Raw genomic sequence first — 18,221 nt, 5'->3', positions numbered from 1 at the left:
AAGTGACAGATGAATTGAACAAGTTATCTGTGGCTCTAAATATCTCTCCATTGTACCCCCATTGTTTTACTAGCAATAAAATGTTACTGAAACAACAATAATAAATAGAAAACCTGCCTATTTTCCCATACTAGTTAATGTGAGAAGAAAACACCTGCCCGTTGCAGTTCCACAAAAATGGTTTTAATATAGGGTCACAGAAAATTCAAAGGTTTTATAGCCCACTATAAAACAGCCCTTTGTCTTTTCCCACTAATTCCTTAGTGTCACATTTAACAAAACAAGGAAACTACAGATAATAGAGGTGTTTGCAGATTAGCCTTCCAAGCCATAAATAACATAGGGTTTTGCTCACCTACAAATATTAAGGCAGCTTATCAATGTTTAAGCGCTTTCCTCTTTGTAATGGTCGCTAACATTTTAACCCAGGCAAATTGAGAATTTTTTCTTTCCTGTCTTCTTACATTGACAGAGTACACATTCATAAGATTCTATAATCAGATTTCACAGTATAAAGAGTGAGACATCACCTAAACACTCGCCTGCGACCTGAAAGGCCCTGTTTTGGAAGATGTGTCTGCTTTATGCTTTCTTTGTTTTGCTCTCTCTTAGCTATGGTTTCGATCCTAACTGTCCTGGAAGATGCAGCTGTGATTCAGAGCAGTCGGTGCAATGCTACAGGCTAACGGAGGTGCCGTCAGGTATTCCTTCCACCACCAAGAAGCTCTACGTCAGTCATAGCAAAATTCAGCACCTTCAGGTAATTACTCATTCTACACTCAAGTTACTGCAATTTTATTTTGTGAGATAGGGTGAGGGGCAAGTGTGGGTTTGTTAAACTTGATTTAAATAATCAAAACCTAAAGTGATGGTTATGAAGTCAGGTAGTTGCACTAGCTACCTGTTTGCTCTGTATACTGAGATGGGTATATGCTTCTGGATATTGCTTTTTAGGAAACTAGCCCCCCAAAAATCGGAGTCTATAATTATTTTTTTATTTTTGAAAATTCTAATTATGTTGTTGCAGAGTAAAAGTAAAGAAATGACTCTTTCTTAACAAAAAGAGTTTGAGATCATATGGCCCCTTTGTCTCCCCATATTGAAAAGAAGTCCTTTTAGGGGAAAAGTAGTTTTGTATGTGCCATAGAAGGCAGATGATACTTAGAACATTATAAGACTATCAAGGTGAATGCAGCATATGAGAATTATTCATACAAACTCTACAAACCAGCCAGGCATCAGTGTCTTTGTGGAAACCTATACAGAAGAAATACGTGTTTTTGTTTTGCCACATTACTGCAATTCTCATTCTACATGCTTTTAATTATGATGTCTATTTTCATGCTTACCTATTCAGAGGGCACCGAAAAGAGTGCTATAGATTTGTCTGACTTGTATAACACAAAGAAACTTTTTTAAAAAATTTATTTATTTATTTTTGGCTGCGTTGGGTCTTCGTTGCTGCGCGCAGGCTTCCTCTAGTTGCAGCAAGCAGGGGTCGCTCTTTGTTGCGGTGCGTGGGCTTCTCAGTGCGTTGGCTTCTTTTGTTGCCAAGCACAGGCTCTAGGCACGCGGGATTCAGTAGCTGTGGTGCACGGGCTTAGTTGCTCCATGGCATGTGGGATCCTCCAGGACCAGGGTTCAAACCCGTATCCCCTGCATTGGCAGGCGGATTCTTAACCACTGCGCCACCAGGGAAGCCCGAAACTTTTGTTTTTGACCTTTGGTATTTTGAAAGGCATCAAGAGACTAGAGTTCTCATTCTAGTTTTCTCATTAACTAGAGATAGAACTACCTTAGACAAGCAGTTAAAAAAATCTGCAGACCTCATTTGTTACCTTTATGACGTGAGAAGGCTGGATTAGATTGGGGATCCCGGGAACTTTCTAGATGGAAAATTCTATGACTCTGAGTTTGCCTTTACTGGTCACTGCTTCTCCCTCATTGACCCAAATCTTAAGATAAGGAAATGCCTATCTGTGATCCAGGTGCGGAGAGTCAGCTGGTGAATGTACTTTTCCTTCAAACAGAGACACTCCCCCCTCCCTTTTTATTTGGTTAAGAAATTTTAATGTAGGTGCACATAAACACAGGGAGTTTAAAGTATGTGGCATGGTATTTATTTCGAGGCTCAATAAGTACAATTGCCTGGTCATCATCTGTTTACCTTCCTCTTCCAATCCAGTAGTGCCTAATGCCAGAGAGCAGGTCTGACCCTGTCAGTTCTCAGCATTCAAGCAAGACACCTGGTTAAAGGGCAAGATGCTTAAATATTTGTCCTGAGGACTTGAGATACCGAGAGCTGGAGTATCAACTAAGCCTGGTAATGATCCCACACTGCTGCTTTGCAGCCAATAAGATGAAATTATGCCTCTCATCAAATTCACTTATTCGATGAGTTCATTTGTCATTGGTTTAAGTTCACTGAACAGCAATACTGCCACTTCCCTGATTTTAACCCAGTTAATTATCTCTAGGAAGCACAGTTCACAGCAGAAAGGTTGGTGAAAGAGAGGATTGTTTGTGAAGGAAGTAGAAAGCTCTGACCAATAATCCTTCTCTTTTCTCTTTTAAAAATCCTTAGGCTTGCAGAGCACAGGGAGATCAGCTCGGTGCTTTGTGACTGCCTGGAGAGGTGGGATGGGGAGGATGGGAGGGAGGGAGATGCATGAGGGAAGGGATGTGGGAACAGATGTATATGTATGACTGATTCACTTTGTTATAAAGCAGAAACTAATAAAAAAAAAAATCCTTAGGCTTTAAATGATCATAGTTTACTTGCATTTGGTGAATGCAATGTATATTCTGTTTATTTGGTTTGAACTACAGAATTGGGTGCCTATATTTAAAGTAAAAAGTCTTAAAATGGATCTTCAGATTAATAGCAATAGAAATTATATATATATATATACACACACACTTATATGTGCACATATATACACATACATCACATATATGCATATATGCACAACATATATATATATATATATATATATACACACACACATATATGTGTATATACACCACAATTTTAAATGTTTCAGTTACTTGTTCATATAATTCAACTGTCTTTGGGTCTGTGAATGCTGTGTTTGAGACTGGGGATAAAAGATGAAAAATTCAGTTCTAGGAGTTCCCTGGTGGCCTAGTGGTTAGGATTCTGGGCTTTCACTGCCATGGCCCAGGTTCAATCTCTGGTCAGGGAATTAAGATCCTGCAAGCCATGCAGCACAGCTGGAAAAAAAAATAAAAATTCATAGTTCCTACCCTCAAGAGGGACTTTATTTTCCATTTATCTGTAAAAATCCCCACTTCTTTGAGGTGTATGCCATCAGACTGTAACACTCTGTTCCTCTGTGTGTCTTATACTGTGCCCCCGGTCCCTTCCATACTGGCTCCTACTCTTCCTCTCCATCCTAAGTCCTGCATCTTTTGGTGTGCCTTCAGTGCCCAATATCCTAGTCCCATTCCTTGAACTCATAAAAAAGTATCTATCTACATTTCCACTTCACCACAGTTGTCTACTCTCTTGCTTATATCATAATCCTCATTATATCTGAAACTTCTGCACTCAAAAATCTTGAATTCCCATACCCACTCTCTGGTCATCATGTCCTTTCCCTTCAGCTGCCATACTCTGCACTTATCTTTCCACTTCATGGAGACTTCTAATCCTAGATCTACCCACTTTCTCTCAGATAATCAGTTCATTTCTTATCTATCTTCTTTCCCTACCCCTTCCCTCTTTGCATCCCACAATTAATTATCTCAACACCTATTCAGCAAAGCCTCAGTCTTAGGGTGATCATTTTCCTTTGTTTCTCCTATATCTGGACAGCTGGGTGCTGCTGGAGAGGATTACACCTGGTGTCATATCCAAGACAGCTTTTACCAAACCCAAGGTCATGAAAATGTATGCCTATATTTTCTTCTAAGAGTTTTATAGTTTTAGCTCTAATGTTTAGAGGACAAATAGAAATGTCTTTATGGTGGCAGTCAATTAAAATAATTGCACTTTACATCTTTTGTGGAGAAAAGAAGCTACTTCAAATTCCTCTTGGGTAAGAAATATATAGTTTATCAACAAGTGGGGGAGGATTACAGATTCTTTTTATATTCTCTCCATACTTTCCAGATTTTTAAATTGTTTACAGAGAACAAGTGTTGCTTTGATCATCAGGAAAAAAATTCCAACATAGTTTACAAACTCCTTGCTGGCTTGGTTCACACATGTCTGAGGCAGTCACTGTGAGGGTGTGTGAGTTTCCTGTGTGCATTGGACCTATAAGGTGACTAAGAAAGGCAGGTAACCTTCTAATGCTTGAAGTAGGGCCTGCCCAGCATTAAAACCTGAAACAAAGCCTTTTCATGGGGAAACCAGCAGAAGTTGCCCCTCTACTCTATTTCATTTTACTTGGTTTGCTTTTTTTTTTCCTTTTTAAACTTTTCTTATTATATAGTAACTTTTATCTACATAAGTATTAGGCTCACTAAACTGTACAACTGTGATGGCAGGAATTTTACTTAGCTGAGCTTCCTAAGCCTAATTGTTAACACCAAGCCACACTTGCCTTGCTTTTTAAGCAATGTTGAAAAACTGCCAGCAGCCCCAGGGTTAGCTGCAGGGCAAAAGCATCTCTTTCTACATCTCTTGAGTAAAACCCTGCTTAGGCTATGGAAATGGAAAAACAGGTCTGGCAGAATTTTTTTCCCTTTGTCAGCTCTGCAAACTCAACTGATAAGTTGAAAATCATCGGGTGTCTTCCTCACTGTTTGTGGCACCAGAACTCTATACTCTTCAGCTAAATGCATGTTATAAACACTAAGGTTAAAAATATATGTGTTGGGGTAAGGTAAACCTGGGTTGGAAGCCCAACTTTTCCACTTACTAGCAAGACATACTTGGACATTTTGTTTTGCCTTCTTGAGTTTACCTCACTGAAAAGGGAATAATCATGCTTACACATAGATCTTTGTAAAGATAAGCATAGTAAATACTTAGAAAATGGTGGCCATTTTAACTAATAATAATCAAAAGTAATCTGCATTGACCTGATAAAGAGCAAAGGTTCTCTATGCTTAATAATAGGAAACAACTATTCACTGGATTCAGTTAAGAAAATGACCTACATTTACTATTAGCCAGTCTATATACTTTACAAATAGAAATGAAGACCAACTGAAGCTCTGACACCACTCTTTGTCTAGTCCCCATAGAAACTGCCCATTCAGATCCATGTCTTCTCTGAGACTTGCTACATAGTCAGCAATCTTTTAGGGTCTGTGGTCACTCAGACAGAAGTAGAAGCATGTGCAACACCAAGGTCTTTTTTGGGGGAGATCAACAGTGCCAAAGGTGAAGAGCTATGTGTAGAGTCAAATATGACTTTACATGAAAGAAAGCCTAGAAAAAGGTACTTCAGAATGAAGAATAGATTAAACAACACTGAATCTTGGACAGGTCATTTAATTTTTTTTTTTTTTTTTTTGGCCTCATTCCTTGTATGGAAGATTTGGACTAGATAATCTCTAAAATTTCTGCTTTTCTAAAACTCTATGATCTGTGTCCAGATCTTGAGTCTTTTTTGAAAAACATTAATGATAGACCACAGGCAATGGAAAATGTATTAGAAAATGAGGAGTTGAGGAAGAAAGGGCTTTGGAGTCCAATGGACTTTGTTGAAATTCTCAACTCTTTCAAGTTTGACGATACCAAACTTTCAGGGTTATTAGGAGAATTAATGATAACACATAAAAAAAGTACTTGGAACTTGTAGATGCTCAACAAATGCAAAAAAAAAAAAAGCTATTGATCTTGGGATTAAGACTAATTAATACATCTGATTAATCATTAAGAAAATATCAAATGTTAGTAGCAATATATAAGCCAAGGCAGCTATCAAAACTATTATAATTAAAAACATCTGTTTATGGAGTTTTTAACATGAGATTCTTCAACTAGAATATCATATATAGGAGGTACTTTAAAATATACCATAATTTACATCACGTGTCTTCCCAGAATATAAATACCTGTAACAAATATGTGATGCAAAATTAACCCACTTTTAAGGTATTAATCATGTATTGATGTTACAAAAGAGCTCAACTTCACAATTAAATCAAACATTTAGAAACTGTAGATAGTAAGACATAAAAGTGTGCACTGAAAATTCCAGCTTAATTGAATTCTAAAGCAGGTTGAAAGTTTTGTGAAGATTTATCAAGCTCAGGAAAATCTGGAACAATTCCTCTTTTTGCCTAAACATGATTTTATTCTGAGAACCAAATACCAAATTACATCATCCTAGAAAAGAGGTGGATGTCCACCTAGGAGGAGTTTGGAGGATATGTGGAGAGATAGGGATGCTTGAACTTGCAAACCATGGAGAAAGTACAGCAGATTTGGTAATTTCTAAAATCTAGGAGAGGAATAGCATTAGGTCTGGGATATATGCATGAATGGACTCCTTGCTCTACAGAGATGGAGACACGTGTATCCTGTTTGTTTCTTCATGAACCTGTTTCATCAGTGAAGCATAAATTGGCTGGTAGGAACAATGAGGCTAGTTTTCGAAACTATTATAAAGTTGAAAATGTTTTTCTGATAGGCCCATTCTACTGATAGCAGTATCTAGGACATTAATTTTTTTTTACTTTTAATGCTTAAATCGTTAAAAAGGTAATTTATAATTTTAAAAAATCTAAACATTGCAAAATGTAGATAGATAATGAAAATTCCTTATAATTTTATCCCCTAGAGTTAGAAGCTCTAGTTAATAGTTTGGTGAAATATTTCCAGATTGTTTCTTTTTTGGCTATTACAAGATGATGCAACCAAGAACACCCTATTGCATAAATCATTGTGCAATTTGTAAGTACTTCTACCTAGAAGTAAATTTGCTGGGTCAAAGAATACGCAGCAAAAGTTGGCCAACTTTATGGCTACCAATAGTGTGTGAAAGTGCTTAAAACATTTTAGACATCTTATACTGTTAACAAGTGAATAAAAATGGTCAGAATCTGAGTTTCTATCCTCTTCCAAGAGATATTTATATAGATCCTGAAGGGAAATCTGAAGTATCATTAGTATTGAATGATTATGTATATGGCTTTTTTTTTCTTACAATAATCCTAATTTACTGCTTTTCTCCCCCATTCCCCATCCCTGCATTTTTTGTAGCTGTCTAACTTCACCCAAATGTCAGCTCTAGAAGATTTTATTCTGCTGGCCAGTGGAACAGAGTCGGTAGAAAATGACACTTTCAAGACTCTGAGTACTTTGAAGACCTTGGAACTCTGGAAAAATAAGTTAAGACAGGTCCCCAGTGCTCTCCCAGCCAGTCTTGAAGTGTTAAAACTAAATGATAATTCAATATATGCCCTTCACGGATCTGATTTTGAAGGACTGAAGAAATTAAAAATCCTTGAACTGAAAAACAATCTGATCTCTTCTCTCCCTCCCAGCATGCTCTCCTCTCTTGTCAGTTTGCAAAGCTTGGTGTTGGACAGCAACAATATCGAGTCTGTGAATGGACCACTGGCACTTCCCCATCTGAAACATCTGAGCATGGAGAATAATAAGCTACATCTCATACCAGCTAGCTTCTTCACTTCTCTTCAGTCTTTGCAGTTTCTCAGTTTCAGTAGTAACTTTCTGACTAAAATTCCTATTAACCTGCCCAAATCCTTGCTCTCACTAAAAATGGAGAGAAACCGGCTCAAAGTGGTAAGGTTTCGAGATATGAAACATTTGGAGAATCTTTCGCATCTTTACCTGTCAGAAAACTCACTCTCTTCCATCGATGGGGCACAGCTCCTTGCCAATTTAACTACCCTTGAGCTGTCCCAAAACCAACTTCAAACGTTGCCCCTCAGACTACCAGCAAGGCTACAAAAGCTTGATATCAGCAACAATCTGATTCAGAAAGTTACAGCACAAGACTTCCAGGACGTCCGAGATTTGAAACATTTGTTTCTGGACAACAACATTGTCAGCTTGTTTGAAGCTGGAGCCCTGCAAAGGTGTTCCCAGCTCTCCAACCTGGCCCTGGAGCAGAACCTGCTCTTGTCTATACCTCTACGGTAAGTAAGCGTTTTCATTTACAGTAACTACTAAAAAAGTTTTCCAAAAACTGGGACAACTAAGTACATTATACAAGCAAGAAAAGTCATCCAAGCAAACATAAAGTATCTGATCAAGGCTATCCAAGGGTTCAGGGGTGGAAGATTTAAACAGGGGTTTGGAATCTCCAGCCCTCAAGCTGACCCCTGCACTAACTTAACTTATCTTGCCTGTAGGACAAGACACCAACAGGGGACATCTGTATTTGAAAATATGCAATGTCACTTTGGGGACGTATGGTAACAAACATCATAGGGGGATGTTACTTGTAAAACTGTGTTCTGGTTTCTAAGTATATGGCCTGGATCTAGCAACAGGCTGACTAGGCATGTGCTTAACCACTAGCAAAGCAGGACACCAGGAAAAAATGAGGTGGGGCGGGGTGGGGGGGAATGTAGTAAGACATTTATGTTTTAAAAAAGCATTGAAGTAGTATTTATGGGGAAAAAATCAAAACTCTGTAATCTAACATTTTATTTATTTTGAATTATGTATTGGGAACCTCATGTTCTTCTCAGTGCTGTGATTTTTAAAGGGCTTAAGGGATGCTGCTTATTTCTCTGGGTGTCTGTCTGTGAGTGTGTGAGACAATTTGTGTCCATTTTACTTTCTGTTTTTGGTTGTTTCTTCTGTTCTCTTTCTCTCTCACACAAACACACACACCCTCATACTCTGACACTTAATTTCTCTTCCAAATATCCCTCCTTCTATACCCAACCCACTGTACCTGTTCCCCCTAACCAGTCATAATCTATAACTAATGTACATGCTTACATTAATTGATCCTATTTATTTAAACTTTATCACATGTTCCACATTTTAAAGTAGAATTAAAAAACAGTAGAATAAGTCCTATTATTCTCCTAAAAAAGATATTACGTTGCTTATTAAATGTGTCTATCAGTGGATTTTTTTCCTTTCAGCACTATAGAAAAAAAGGCTTCCTGCCCTATTATTATCATCAAATTTCTCATAATTAATGTACCAGCTTCTGGCTTCTGTAGAATCCTGTGGTGCTTGATTTACTTATTATCAGTGTTCATTATGATAATTTTTCTTATCATTGAGAAAGGAAAAAATTATCTGATATGGACAGATGTTCATTTTTTTTGCACTGTACCCAATGCAAAACATCAAAAGGTGATTTTTCGAACTGAAATCAGTATTTTAAATTATATATTGAGGATGATTTGAAAGTAATCAATTTCTCTTAATGCCTAAGCATGTGCATACAATTAATTTAATTCAACAAGTATGTTTTGAGCATTCACCATGTGCCAGGTACTTTACCAGGCACTTGGGATACATCAGTGTAACGAAAGAGGTAAAACTTCTTGTTCTGTACAGCTTAAATTCTAGCAGGGAAAGAGTGACAACATAATATGTAAGTAAAGTATATAATATTTAGATAGTGTTAGGTGTTATAATTAACAACAAAAAGGGGCAGGATTACCAGGTTCAGGACTACAGTGAACGAGGGTGGCTGGTTGCAATTTTCAATAAGGTAAGCATGGTAACCCTCCTGAAAAGGTAAGCTCTGAGCAAAGACTGGAAGGAGGTGAGGGATTTAGCTGTGAAGCTGTCTGGGGGAAAAAGTGTTCTAGACAGAACAGCCTTGAAGGCAAGAACATGCAGGCAGTATTTCAGGACTCTAATTCTTGTTGTTATTTAAATAATTTCTCTACTATGTTCAAGCCTTATTTTCTATTACTACATGCTCCTCCTCCAAACAAAAAATCGTGTATAAAAAAAAACTCATGGGGCTTCCCTGGTGGTGCAGTGGTTGAGACTCCGCCTGCCGATGCTGGGGACACGGGTTCATGCCCCGGTCCGGAAAGATCCCAGATGCCGCGGAGCGGCTGGGCCCGTGAGCCATGGCCGCTGAGCCTGCGCGTCCGGAGCCTGTGCTCCGCAACGGGAGAGACCACAACAGTGAGAGGCCCACGTACTGCAAAAAAACAAAACAAACAAACAAATAAAAACAAAACAAACAAAACTCATCAAACAGGTTAGGGAGTGACTGTATCACAGAAGGATTCTCAGCAGGCTATGACAGCCAAGGACAAAACTGTGAACTCGGTGGGCTTTTCTATTCGGGTGACCTTTAGAAAGCATTTGGTGAAGTAATCCTGCTAAGTTTAATGAGTGAAAAATAGCTTAATTATTTACTCCTGCCAGGGTATTTGTGTTTTAATAAGTGACTACAGAAAGCACAAAGTTTCTACCCAACAGAGTGTATAATGGAATTGCAAGCCTGAGTTAACCCTAATTTTCAAGTCTGACTTTACGATGGATTATCTGGAGAACTTTTAAAAAGCCTACCCATGCCTAGACCTCATTTCAAACCAATTAAATCAGACACCCTAGGGTTGTGGCCCAGGCATCGGTATTTTTTAAAAGCTCCCCAGATGAATTTAATGCGTAGCCAGGTTTGAGAACTACTGGGAAAGGACAATGGGGCAAGAAACAAGATACCAGGGGTCTTTTCCTATGAGGCTTAAATGAAACAACACAACTGTCTGCTTTGTCAAAGAACCTGGCCTGTTATGAGGCCCACATACGGCAAAAAAAAAAAAAAAAAAAAAAAAAAAAAAAAATATATATATATATATATATATAGCCCATTTGCCTAAATATGCTAACTGAGATAGAAACAATACCTACCATTTATTAAGTGCTTACTAAGTTCAGCAGTGAATGAATATACATGTTATTCCCTGTTACTCCCTTACAACAATCCTGTGAAGGTAGGTACACTGTTTTACCTATTATTTTACAGATTAGAAATTAAGGTTAAGAGGTATCAAGAAACTTGCTGGAAATCACATGGTCAATAAATTTTGGAGTCAGGGTTAAACACAGTAGTCTAACCCCAGGACCTGGGAATTTTAGGCACTGCACCCTCGCCCTCTGAGGTTTACTCTGCTATCAACAATACACTCCACTACTTGGAATTTAGTCTACCCAAGACCTGGGTCTTGCTTCTTGCTGCTTCTCATTTCACCAAGCTGCAGCTCGGGGAACAAATATAAGTTACATCACCCCTTCTTTATTCACAATCTGGATAATTGAAATCCAGAATAGCTTTCTACAACCTGATGAAGCCAGTCAGCATTTTCTCTTACTCAAGTGCCATCTACAGACAAAATGGGGGTGTGCCCCTTTCTTACTATAAAAAGCGACACTGCTGAAAGAAGAAATAGCATTTCTAGACACATGTTTGTCTTAAAATCAGGGCTAGGGCTTCCCTGGTGGCGCAGTTGTTGAGAGTCCGCCTGCCGATGCAGGGGACATGGGTTCGTGCCCCGGTCCGGGAGGATCCCACATGCTGCGGAGCGGCTGGGCCCGTGAGCCATGGCCGCTGAGCCTGCGCGTCCGGAGCCTGTGCTCCACAATGGGAGAGACCACAACAGTGTGAGGCCCGTGTAAAGCAAAAAAAAAAAAAAAAAAAAAAAAAAAATCAGGGCTACCTTTTTGTATAAATCAGACTTATAAAGATAAATTATATGAAAGCAATAAATGACTACCCAAAGGTCACAGAAGGAGGAAATTACTGATTTCTCTTACAGTGCCATTTTGGTTATCCATAGAAACATGAAAGAAAAAAAAAGGTACTCCTAAGACCAGGTACAGTTTTTGGCTGCCCAGCCCAGAACTGAATAACTGTATTTGTTTAAAAGAAAGCTTGGCTTGCTCATTTTCATTACTAACATTTTTATGTAACTTCTGTGTACTGAGCACTTTCATCTATATAGTGGAAAATCAGAAGCTTTAAAGAGCTAAATAACTTACCTAAAGTCACATGCTGGTGAATAGAATAGCCAAAGTTAGAACTCGAGTCTTAATAAGTAGACTTGACTCTTTGGTTTACTCCGCCGTATCTTTCATCAGCTGTACTCCCTGTACTCTCAATAGTTACAGAGTCCCGCTTACTGCCTCACCACCTATTAACAGGCCATTTTTCCTTGAAAAAAAAAAAAGATATGCATAAGAGGTTTTCTGTATAACTTTAAGAGATGTACCTTGTATAAGCTGGTGTGTGCACAAAATTACATTGTCTTAGGGATTAACTTCAAATTCAATTTAAACTGTGGATACCAATTTGAAAATTGTTAGTGGTATTCACAGTAAACCGACTGAGAGAAATGTCTTTGCAGAAGCTTTTATCAAACTGTTGAAATGTGTGAAGTGATTTTCTCTGGTAAATTAATCTGCTTTGTTAGGTAAATTTAATTTCAATGAAAAAGAAAGCATTTGAAACAAGTAAGACTTTAAAATACTCAAAAGCACAAGTACTTATGTATGTATATGTATTATATGGTTTAGGAGAGGAATACAAATATAAAATACATGAACATAAATATATATAAATATAAAATGTAAGTATCAAAGAAAAAAAACAAGGGCAAAATTTAGGTTAAGTGCCAATAACCTAAAAGATGAACGTTTCAGGGGTTTCCCTGGTGGCGCAGTGGTTGAGAGTGCGCCTGCCGATGCAGGGGACGTGGGTTCGTGCCCCGGTCCAGGAAGATCCCACATGCCACGGACCGGCTGGGCCCGTGAGCCATGGCCGCTGAGCCTGCGTGTCTGGAGCCTGTGTTCCGCAACGGGAGAGGCCACAACAGTGAGAGGCCCGAGTACCGCAAAAAAAAAAAAAAAAAAAAAAAAAGATTAACGTTTCAGAATGAAATTCATATAAGAATAATACTATAACAAACAAAAGGTAATATTGTCATAAAATATGTTTAAATTCATTTGCTTTTTTCTCTTTGACATAGCAATCATGTGACGGGGACCACCACAAAAAAATTCACTAAATACTAAAAAGAATGAAATGTACATCTAATATGTTCACACTGTATGAAGATAGCATTCAGATGGTATTTCAAGGGACTTTTTTTCCTATAAAGCTTTCTCACTTCTTGTACTTCACAAAGAGAATAGCACTTAATATAAAGTTGTTGACTAGCAGAAAGATTTTCAGTTCACAATTGTGATTATTATTTATTTTTTATCAACAGGTGTTAGCATGACATTTTTCAAATTGGTATCCACAGTTAAAAATTTTTTTCCTGATTATAAAGAAATAACTGTTCAAGTTGAAAACTTAGTGTGCTGAAAAATAAAAAAGTCACCCATAACTGTTCAACCAGAACCTATGCCTAGCGATAATTTGTTTTTATGTATTTGAGATCAGTCAACTTTTTTTCTATTTTTTCCATTTAACACTATAGTGTGGTTTTTCTCTCCATTTTCCCTTTTCTATTTTTTCCACCTATCATTATGGACCCAGGGATCTTAATTCATTCAGTGTGCTATGATCATTTATAGTTGCTAGTCTCTTTTGATGCTCAAATTTCCCCAAATTTGGCTAGTGGGAGCCCCTCCAAGCTGGTTCTTATGTTCTTGAGACATGATTCCATTACCTCTCTTTTTTTTTTTTTTTTTGTGGTACGTGGGCCTCTCACTGTTGTGGCCTCTCCCATTGCGGAGCACAGGCTCCGGACGCGCAGGCTCAGCGGCCATGGCTCACGGGCCCAGCTGCTCCGCGGCATGTGGGATCTTCCCAGACCGGGGCACGAACCCATGTCCCCTGCATCGGCAGGCGGATTCTCAACCACTGCGCCACCAGGGAAGCCCCATTACCTCTCTTTTTAAAAAATTGTGGTAAAATACACATAACATAAAATTTATGTGTACAATTATTAATTTTTACGTGTACAATTCAATATTGTTAAGTATCTTCACATTGTTGTACAACCAGTCTCCAGAACTTTTTCATCTTGCAAAACCGAAACTCTGCACCCATTAAACAACTCCTCATTTCTCTCCTCCCCTCACCCCCTGACAACCACCATTCTACTTCCTGTTTCTATGAATCTGACTACTCTAGATATCTTATGTAATAAGTAATCATATCTTATGTAATAAGGAATCATACAGTAGTTACCTTTTTGTGACAGGCTTTTTTCATTTAGCATAATATCCTTATTCATGCTGTAGCATGCGTCAGAATTTCCTTCCTTTCAAGGCTGAATAATATTCCATTGTATGTACTTGTATTTTGTATTTTGCTTATTCATTTATCCATCAGTGGACACTTGGATTGCTTCCACATTTTAACTATTGTGAATTCAATATGGTAGTATAACATGGGTGTATAAATGTCTCTTTGAGACCTTGCTTTCAATTCTTTTGGGTATATACGCAGAAGTGCAATTGCTGGATCATATGCAAGTATAGTTTTAATTTTGGGGGGCACCACCCATATTGTGTTCCATATTGACTGTACCATTTTACACTCCCATCAACAGGGCACAAAGCTTCCAATTTCTCCACATTCTTGTTAACACTTGTTATTTTCTGGATTTTTGATAGCAACCATCATAATAGGTGTTCCACTAATCTTTGAACACTTCATTGCATTCCATTTCAGACATTCCAGCTTACCTTGCCCCAGACATGCAATTAGCCATTTTTCCAAGAAGTCTTGCTTCTTTTTTTTTTTAATTTTATCAAAGTATAGTTGATTTATAATGTTGTGTTAATTTCTGCTGTCCTGCAAAGTGATTCAGTTATACATATATATATTCCTTTCCATATTTTTTCCATTATAGTTTATCACAGGATATTGATTATAGTTCCCTGTGCTAAACAGTAGGAACTTGTTGTTTATTGAAGCCTTGCTTCTTTTAAGTAGAGACTGGAATTCTGAAACTAGGATCTGTGTGTTCAGTGAGCTTATGCTATTGGGATCACATTGCTACCAGTGTGTAATATTGCTTTTAGGTTCTTTCAGTATACAGAGGTAGAAGATATATTTTTTTTAAAATCATAAATTCACATTGGTATTTCCAATTCATATTAACATTAGAGAGAGCTTTTTCTTCTCTTATTTTATATTTGTATCTTTTTCTCTTACAATGAAAATCTTGGCTCCTAATAAGATTGATATATTTATTTATTTTCTTTATCTTACAGTATTCATTAAAAAGTTTCGAAATTGTATTACTAAGAAATATACTGCGAGAAATTTCTTTGCAGATCCTTTTGTCTTTAGAGTCTAAGGCTTAGCTATCTCTACTAATGCTATTCAGAGTACTTTTTCCTTATTTTATATGGTTACATTACCAACATAAACATTTGATTAGTTAATTAGATTTGTTTGTTTTGGCTTGTGTTCAATTTTAGGGCTTGGTTTTGTTTTTATTTGTTTTAAGTAAAACGTTAACATGATTCAAAAGTTAAAACCATATGGAACCAAACACTCCCTATAAGTAAATATTTTAATTCACTTCTGGTTTATCTTTTTTCTTTTTTTCAAAAACAAGCAAAATGTGTACATGTATTCTTATTTCCCTCTTACACAAAAACTAAGATACTACATACACTATTCCACTTCTTTTTCTTTTTCCCCCTTTAACAATACTTTCTAGAAATCATTTTATGGGTAATTCATAGAGACCAGCCTCTTTCTTTTTCAAGGCTGCATAGTAGTTCTTTACTGTTGTACTGGGTTGTTTACAGTCTTTTGCTATTATAAATAATACCATAAGAAATACACATGTGCTGTTTTATGTTTGTGGATATAAAATATGGATATGTTTGTGGATATAAAATATCACATCTTCAGAGATTTTACCTAGGAATGAAATTGCTGGGTCGAAGGGTAAATGCACATTATTTTGTTAGGCTTTGCTAAATTCTCCACAGGAGCTGTGCCATTTTCAGCTCCCACCAAGCTATGTATGAGATTGTTTGCTTCTTCATGACTTTGCCCACAGAATGTTTTGCTAAGGATTAAGATTTTTTACCAATCTGTTAGGTGAGAAATGGAATCTCTGTGTGGTTTTTTTCTTCATTTCTCTATTCTGAGTATGGCTGAAGACTTAAAGGCTTTGCTTTTATGTGGATTTCCATTCATACTTTATGCTCACTTTCAGACTTATTTTAAAACCTTTTCTTGGGCTTCCCTGGTGGCGCGGTGGTTGAGAATCTGCCTGCTAATGCAGGGGACACGGGTTCGGGCCCTGGTCTGGGAGGATCCCGCATGCCGCGGAGCGACTGGGCCCGTGAGCCACAACTACTGAGCCTGTGCGTCTGGAGCCTGTGCTCCGCAACAGGAGAGGCCGCGACAGTGAGAGGCCCGCGCACCGCGATGAAGAGTGGCCCCCGCTTGCCACAACTAGGGAGAGCCCTCGCACAGAAACGAAGACCCACCACAGCCAAAAATAAAATAAATAAACAAATGTGGGGTTAAAAAAAAAACAAAAACCTTTTCTTCTCAACTTGTAAGAGTCCTTTACATATTAGGGAGCTTGGCTCTTTGTCTGGGATATAAAGTGCAGATATTTCCCCCAGTTTTTCATTTGACTCTGCATATGTCTTTTGCCATACACAATTTTTTTTCTATGATTTTTAATGTAGTTGATTTATTGATCTTTTATAGCTTCTGGATTTTTAAGCCATAGTCAGAAAAGCTTTATATAGAACTGGTATTTTTTAAATTATTTGAAAATATGATTTTTATGATCACATAATAGTCCATTATCTCTTAATTTCCATATTAGTGGACATTAGCCCTTTATCATTTTTTGCTGTTATAAATATGATCAAATATATGACAAACATATTTTAAAATAAATCTCTATTCACTTCTATTATCTCCTACGCTGAAAGGCATGACGTTATTTAAATTCGATACATGTTACCAAATTGTTTCCAAAATGGTACCAGTTTATACTCCCACTAGCAGAGTTTAAGTTCTTACCTCACTACACCCTCATCAGAAATGAATTTTAAAATGTAAATTCAAAATGATGCTCTAACTTCTAACATTGCATCATTTTTCATTACCTTTTATATTCATGAAGAACAACGTTTTTCATATTTTTATTCAATATTTTTACCTTTCCTATAAATTATTGATTCATGGTATCTGCCAACTAAAAAGTTGGAAACTTACTATTTTCCTTATCAATTTGTTACATGATCCAATTTGAAACAAAAAAATTAAAGAGTTTTATGGCTAGGAACCAGAAAAATCAGAGGGCTAGAAAATAAGACCTATGAGAAAGTGTTAAAGACCTATAGACACGACTGAGGTTTGCACTTTTAATTAACTTTACAAAATAAAGCTAGTTTTCTAGCTTCAGAGGGAACAGAATGGTACAGAAAAGGTGGGTGTTGCTCAATCTGAGTTGCCTAGGCAGTTATGGAATGATGGTCACAGCCTCCTCTCACATCCTGTTTCCATGCTTTTGCAGGCTCCCGGCAACCTTAGCAAGGCTGGACCTAAAAGGCAATGCCATCCAGGATATTGCTGAGAGGGAGCTCAAGGATCTGAAGCAGCTTCAAGTTCTAAACCTTAGGAACAACAAGATCTCTGCCTTAGACCTCAAAGCCTTGGAGGTGTTGCCTCGCCTCAGGCACCTGTATCTGGATGGAAATCCGTGGAATTGCACCTGCAGTCTCCTGAGAGCCAGGGAGGTCCTGAAGGCCAAGGGCACAGATGTGAGGGGAGGACAATGTGCAGCACCAGCTGAACGACAAGGGGAGAGCTGGATGTCTTCCAAGAAGATAATGAGGCAATGTGAGCATCACCTGCATCTGACCGAGAAAAGCAAAGAGACCAAAAAGAAACCAAAGCCTGAAGAGCACTCCAGCATCAGAATCAATGTGGATGATGATTATTATGATTATGAGATAGATTAAGGATGAGCTTAGTTTACAGTTTAGAAAAAGGTTTTGTTTCTTTCTTTTTTTAAAATAGACTTCATTTTTAGAGCAGTTTTAGGTTCATAGCAGAATTGAGAGGAAGGTACAGAAATTTCCTATATACCTCCTACCCCTACACAAACATAGCCTCCCCCATTACAACACGTCCCACCAGAATGGAACATTTGTTACAGCTGATGGATCTCTACTGACAGGTCATAATCACCTAAAGTCCATAGTTTACATTAGGGTTCACTCTTGGTGTTGTACATACTCTGGGTTTGGACAAATATATAATGACATGTATTTACCACTATAATATCACACAGAGTAGTTTCACTGCCCTAAAAATCCTCTGTGCTCCAGAAAAAAAGTTTTT

General features: G+C 37.7%; 1 protein-coding gene across 1 annotated transcript; it reads left to right on the top strand.

Moving 5' to 3' along the window:
• Positions 1-571: 571 nt before the first annotated feature.
• Positions 572-17,839, top strand: LOC132499741 (nephrocan-like). Its single transcript, XM_060114296.1, has 3 exons — positions 572-760; positions 7,184-8,085; positions 17,392-17,839. Exons 1-3 carry the CDS (start codon positions 572-574, stop codon positions 17,837-17,839), a joined length of 1,539 nt encoding a protein of 512 aa, XP_059970279.1.
• Positions 17,840-18,221: the final 382 nt, after the last annotated feature.

This window comes from Mesoplodon densirostris, chromosome 12 (assembly GCF_025265405.1).
Source record: "Mesoplodon densirostris isolate mMesDen1 chromosome 12, mMesDen1 primary haplotype, whole genome shotgun sequence".
Taxonomy (NCBI): Eukaryota; Metazoa; Chordata; class Mammalia; order Artiodactyla; family Ziphiidae; genus Mesoplodon; species Mesoplodon densirostris.
The sequence above is the reverse complement of the archived record's forward strand: the minus strand, read 5'-3'. Positions and strand labels throughout refer to the sequence as shown.